This window comes from Schistocerca americana, chromosome 2, assembly GCF_021461395.2.
Source record: "Schistocerca americana isolate TAMUIC-IGC-003095 chromosome 2, iqSchAmer2.1, whole genome shotgun sequence".
Lineage (NCBI taxonomy): Eukaryota > Metazoa > Arthropoda > Insecta > Orthoptera > Acrididae > Schistocerca > Schistocerca americana.
The window spans coordinates 601622627-601629426 of NC_060120.1; the positions used below are offsets into that span (position 1 = coordinate 601622627).

Sequence of the window (6800 nt, forward strand, 5' to 3'; positions counted from 1 at the left end):
AAGCGCCTAGAACAGCTCAGCCACAGCGGCCGGCCATATCTTAAGAGCTACAAGCAGTTCATCTCGAAGACTGTGAAACATATTTCTACTACTGAACAAATGCTCATAACGTTGACGATATACATTATAGAGCCCATGTTTACCAGAAAATTTTTTGTTGGTTTGGTCCCGACTACCTCCTCCCAAAATATGGAAAGCAAAGAGCTTGCAGTAGAATAGATTCGTTGCGCAATACCGAAGATGTGATAGTGCTGACAGTTCTTAAGATACCCATTTTAGAGCCCACGCTTACTAGATTTTTTGCTTTGAATAATCGTTCCTGTCATATCCCTGAAATTGACTGTTCCACCTGCGATGCCGTTTATATACAGGGTGTTAAGGATAACGTACAGACACTTATATTGGTGACTGAGGGCAGGGTAGTGAACTAAATTTCGTCAGTATTCAGTTCATTTCCAGACAAATAATAAATTATAATTGTTGGTAGTACTAGTTTTTAGGTTAGTTAGTACCTCGAAGTATGTGTGGCAAGAGCAAGCCATTAAAGCTTATTTTCTCCTGGACAACAGGTCAGGTGTTCAAGTGTGGGCATGTGGACACAAAATGGTTAATCTATATTGACTGGCGTAGTCCACTTAGTGGTGCAGTTATGACCGCATATAAAACATCGGATAGAGAATTATGTAACCTGTTTGCAGGAAGACTGTTAGTCACCGAGAAAGAATCACTAACACGCTGAAATGGGTACATATTAAGGTACCAACGATCACAATATTTGCACTTATACCCCTAACACCCTGTATATAACCGTTCGATTTCTAGAAATAAATAAAAAAGTATTTTATTTCCTATAATGTGTTTTGCATTTTTTACCAAATATTAATTTATTGTGAATACTCGTTTTAATGCAATTAATAGTAGAAAACAAAAATGTTATTTTCAGCCATACATTGTGTTTCATTATTTGCTAATTAATGTTTCCATTTCATAATAAATCATCATCATCTTCATCATTTAAGAGTTCCAGTTTCCCAGGTACTGGTAATGAGACTCTTCCACTTCGTCCTGTTCACGGAGAACATCATCCACTGTCCATCCTCTGGTCACTAGATGAGCCTTAATCAAGTCCATCCATCGGGTTCGAGGTCTTCCTTGAGGCCTTTCTCCATCTACCTGTCTTTCCAAATTTATTTTGACTATTCTGGTTGGCTCCATTCTCATCACATGCCTGTTCCAGCGACGTCTAGATGCGCCTATTCTATCTGATAGGGATGTCTTTATTCCGGCCTCTTTCCTCACATACTCATCGCTTAACTTGTCCATCTTGGTCTTCTGGATGGTGGATCTAAGAAATTTCATCTCTGACGCTTGCAGCCTTGATGATTCTCTTTTTGTGAGGGTACATGTTTCAATACTATAGGTCAAAATTGGTATGATCCATTTAATAATAAATATGAAATTAAAATAAAACAAAAAAAGTGGCATTTAGGAAGAAACGAACCTTTGACTTCACAATTACAACACTTATTATACAACTCACTGAGCTAAGGGCGGCTCTGTTAGTTCTAAATGGGTTACACTTACGAGCTGCAGGAAATCTTCAAATCTTTTATAGAAGAATTCTAGTTCAGATATTTACACTAAGGTGACAAAAGTCATGGGACAGCGATATGCTCATATACAGATGGTGGCGGTCTAGCGTAAAAGGGTATGAAATGGCAGTGCATTGGTGAAGCTATCATTTTTTTGTACTCAGATGATTCATGTGAAATAGTTTCCGACGTGATTTTGGCCGAACAACTGGAATTAACAGAAAATTTTGGAAATTTGTGGCAAGTTCTATGGAACCAAACTGCTGAGGTCATCGGTCCCTAGGCTTACATACTACTTAAACTAACTTACGTTAAGAACAACACCCACACCCGTGCCCGAGGGAGGACTCGAACCTCCGTTGGGAAGAGCTGTGCGAACCACAGCAAGGCGCCCTAGATCACACAGCTACCCCGCGCGGCCGAATTAACAGACTTTGAACGCGGATTGGTAGTTGGAGCTAGGTGCATGGGACGTATCATTTCGGAAATCGTTAGGAAATCCAATATTCAGAGATCCACAGTGTCAAGAGTGTGCCGAGAATACCAAATCTCATGCATTGTCACGGAGAATGTACTGGCCGACGGCCTTCACTTAACGACTGAGAGCAGTGGCATTTGTTAGAGTTGTCAGTGCTAACAGAGAAGCATCACTGTCAGAAGAAACTACAGAAATCAATGAGTGAGGATGGTGCACCGAAGTTTGGCGTTAATGGTCTATAGCAGCAGACGACCGACGTGAGTCCCTTTGCTAACAGCGCGTTATTGCCTGCAGCGTCTCTCCTGACCCAATGACCATATCGGCTGGACCCCAAACGACAGGAAAACCGTGGACTGGTAGATGAGTCCCAATTTCAGATGGTAAGAGCTGATGGTAGGGTGCGAATGTGGCGCAGAACCCAACCACGGACCCTAGTTCTCAACAAGGTAATGTACAAGCTGGTCGTGGCTCCATAATGGACTGAGTCCTCTGGTTCAACTGAACCGACCATTGACTGTAAATGATTATGTTAAACTAATTGGAGAGCATTTGGTACCATTCATGGGCTTCACGTTACCAAACAGCGGTGGAATTTTCATGGACAACAATGCACCATATCACCAGGCCAAAGTTGTTCGCAACCGGTTCGAGGCAGTTCGAGCGAATGATTTGGCCACCCAGATCTCCCGACATGAATCCCATCGTTTTATAATCGAGAGGTCAGTTCACGCACAAAATGCTGCACCGGCGACGATTTCGCTATCACAGACGGTTAAATAGACAGCACGATTCAATAGTTCTGCAGGGGTCTTCCTACGACTTGTTGGGTGCATACCACGTCGAGTTGCCACACTACGCCAGATAAAAGAAGCCCCAACACGATATTACAAGATATCCCCTAGACGTTGTCACCACAGGGTATGTCAGGACACCGACCTTCAAATTCTGTAAGTGTAATTAAAATGGAAGAGTGTCTGTCCTTGTTATGTGAAGAGGTAAGAGTAGGAGGCGAGCTCGTGGAGGGCCGCTTCCGACCAGTAAGAAAAACGGTAATTTCCAAGAATGATTGCCTATCGAAGTCGCAGGATCAAAACGATACACATCGAACGTGCGATAGTAAATCGATCGTGCGAGTCTCGTGGCAGGCGTTATGATCAATTATTTGTGATCGTCATTTTTATGTTTTCCGTCGTTCCTTTAGTTCGTGTACATTGCATTCCCGCCCTAATTATTTGTGACTTGATTGTGAATCCCAGACGGTGTGTTCCTGACGTTTCTTCCGCGGATTCTCTGACATGGAAAACTCTAATTCCATGTTTATCCAGCATTGAGAGTTGTTTAACTTTTTGCCGTAAATATGGACTCCTGCCGGACGAGGGAAGGAGGGACTGTGTTGACTGTGGTGCTGCAAAGTCTGTAACACTTCGTAAGAGGAGTGTCGATGTTGAGCCGGCCTGGGTGACCGAGCGGTTCTAGGCGCTACAGTCTGGAACCGCGAGACCGCTACGGTCGCAGGTTAGAATCCTGCCTCGGGCATGGTTGTGTGTGATGTCCTTAGGTTAGTTAGGTTTAAGTAGTTCTAAGTTCTAGGGGACTGATGACCTCAGCAATTAAGTCCTATAGTGCTCAGAGCCATTTGACCTATTTTTTTCCGATACTGAAATACCGCTGCAATTTAATTGCGGAAAACGAAACAGTATCAGGAAAAACACGTGGTTCGACTCTTCGAAGTTATCCATTCAGACGAGTGTAATTCTTGTATCGTGCTGGATTCGAGAGTACACGTTGCAAGCATCAGAAACTGAATTTTCTGCAAATACCGTGTGTGACTACTTCGGGTTTTGCCGAGAAGTCTGTTACATGGTAGTGACAAATGATAGTGTGCCAATTGGTGGGGCGAATAAAGTTGTAGAAGTAGACGAATCTCGTATAGCTAGACGATATAGCTAGACGAAAGACCTTCAAAAAGTGAAATTGGGTATTTGGGTATTTGGTGGAGTAGAAAGAGAGTCCCGGAAGTGTTTCGTTGTCAGAGTATTGTCCCGAGACAAGGTCACTTTAGTGGGTCTCATAAAACACTTCATACTGCCTGGTACTAAAGTTACTACTGATGGGTTTCAGTCTCACAAGTCTCTGAAAGCTGAAGGGTTCGACCACGAATTCGTGAACCATTCTGTGGAGTTCGTTTCTTTGGATGACCCCAGTGGGTACACCCAGAATATTGAACGCCCTTGGAAACCTGTTAAGTCTTCCGTAAAAAGAGAAAGGCGTCCCAGACAAAGGGACGAACTGTACTTGTTCCAGTACCTATACTTCCACAACTTGCTATTGCAGGGGAAAGCGAACGCATGCAACACTCTGGCGATATTCTTGCGTGATATTGGCAGAGTTTACCCTGGCTATGGGAAAAAGGGAATTGTCCCTGTAGCATATAAATCAGATGGACTGTCACATGACGACAACACCGACGCCGAGTAAGGTAAGTCGTCTCCTTTTAAATTACAAGCATTTTTGTAACGCTTTTCTTTTGTCGTTGCTGTAGTGACCACCTTTAAACACAACGCCCGCCACAAGACTCGCACGATCGATTTACTATCGCACGTTCGATATGTATCGTCTGGACGCCGCGATTTCGATAGGCAATCATTCTTGGAAATTACCAAAAAACTGGTGAACGAAACAATCAAAACAGCAATTAGTAAGGCTGTTTGCTCGGTACCTGAGAACGACGGGCAGGTGGTGCCTGCGCGCCCACTGCACCATCTGGACTGGCGGCGCCGGGGACGGCAGCTGGTACCACTCGTTGTGGAGCACCTGCTCCTCGCTGAGGTTGTGCCTCTGGCAGGGCGGCTGCCGCAGCAGCGCAGACAGCGGCGCGGCGGTGAGTCCGTCGAAGGCGGCGGACAGGCCGCGGCGCATCTCCTCGGCGACGGCGAGCCGCAGGCCGTGCTCCCTGGCGACGGCCCACGCGGTCGCGTACTCCACGGCCAGGTTGCCCAGGCGGCCCGCCGGCACCGCCACCGCCACGCCGGACAGGCAGCTCACCGGCGCCGGCAGCGCCTGTCGCCCCACCTCCGGCTGCGGCGGCTCCGCGATCGTGCGGGACGCCTCCTGAAGCGGGAAACGCACCAAAGTAGCGTGCGTGCGGGATTTCGATTCCAGAATCTGAGGGTAGTCACGAAGTTTTATTTACCTCCTCCAAAAGATCGAGCTGTGACATGGAACTTCCTTAGTTAGTCTCGACACACTGTGGTACAGATTTTCCGTGAATGTGGATTTCGGCTGGTGTTGTGCAAGCGTGGACACTTAAGCAACTGGAATTTCATTTCATTAACAATAAGAATGTAATACAATTACCAGAGAGCATGTGTAAGAGGAGGAGATTAGCGTTTAACGTCCCGTCGACAACGAGGTCATTAGAGACGGAGCACCAGCTCGTACTATGGAAGGATGGCGAAGGAGATCGGCCGAGCCCTTTCAGAGGAATCATCCCAGAATTTACCTGAAGCGACTTAGTAAAATCACGGAAAACCTAAAGCTGGATGGCCGGACGCGGGTTTGAACCGTCGTCCTCCCGAATGCGAGTCCTGTGTGCTAACCACTGCGCCACCTCCCTCGGTCATGTGTAAGACAAAAGAAACCAGCACTTCGCGTTCAGTTTTCCCTAACGACACCTAACATAATAACATAAAAAGCAAAATCAACTCTGTCCTCAGCCGGCTGGAGTGACCCAGCGCTTCTAGGCGCTTCAGTCTGGAACCGCGCGACCGCTACGGTCGCAGGTTCGAATCCTGCCTCGAGCATGGATGTGTGTGATGTCCTTAGGTTAGTAAGGTTTAAGTAGTTCTAAGTTCTAGGGGACTGATGACCTCAGATGTTAAGTCCCAAAGTGCTCAGAACCAGCCAACTCTTTCCTCCTCCCAATAATAATAAAAACCTTAAAGAGATACAAATGAAGATACAATCAGAAAATCTTTAAATATCCAATACAAATACTTCACAACACTTACTTTGCTAAACGGGCATTCACAAAAGAACATTCCCAGATGTCAATAAACGATCTTGTTGAAATTTGTCGGGTGTGTAGAGGAAACAAAATAATGCAGTACGTATTTTTTGGCTTGTGCCAAATTTCACTTTTAAGAAGTAAATCACACCCCGAAATGTGACATGGCATATTATGTTTGAAGGGAATATCTTCGAAACGATGATATATAAAAAAATGTTTCTCACATAAGAATTGATAAGTAATGAACTTTCTTGAAAACTGTATTATCGAAATCTGCAATATTTGAAATTTTACAAAGTACCCCACCACCATTAACTAATTTTGAAAAATCAAAACTTCTGTTACAACGTAAATTAAGGAAGCATTCATGTGTAATAAAGATGGTTCCTGAAATACGATTTTTGGAAGCTAAGCTGAACATAATGTGCTGTCAGAGTATTTTCAACATACCTAATTAAAATATCTAAAAATTTATTATTAGTGTAATTATTTATTTTACTTATATTTTTTTATGTGCATCTTCAAATGGTTCAAATGGCTCTGAGCACTATGGGACTTAACATCTGTGGTCATCAGTCCCCTAGAACTTAGAACTACTTAAACCTAACTAACCTAAGGACATCACACACATCCACGCCCGAGGCAGGATTCGATCCTGCGACCGTAGCGGTCACGCGGTTCCAGACTGAAGCGCCTAGAACCGCACAGCCACTTATGTGCA

General features: G+C 44.7%; 1 protein-coding gene across 1 annotated transcript in view; it reads right to left on the reverse strand.

Moving 5' to 3' along the window:
• The window catches only part of LOC124594234 (galactoside 2-alpha-L-fucosyltransferase SEC1-like), a 50438-nt gene extending 45148 nt beyond the window's left edge, over positions 1 to 5290 (reverse strand). Inside the window, exons 1-3 of the mRNA XM_047132599.1 lie at positions 5264 to 5290; positions 5116 to 5181; positions 4790 to 5049 (exon numbers count right to left, since the gene is read on the reverse strand). Coding sequence (XP_046988555.1) covers positions 4790 to 5049; positions 5116 to 5181; positions 5264 to 5290 — 353 coding nt within the window. The remainder of the gene's footprint in view (positions 1 to 4789; positions 5050 to 5115; positions 5182 to 5263) is intronic.
• Positions 5291 to 6800: the final 1510 nt, after the last annotated feature.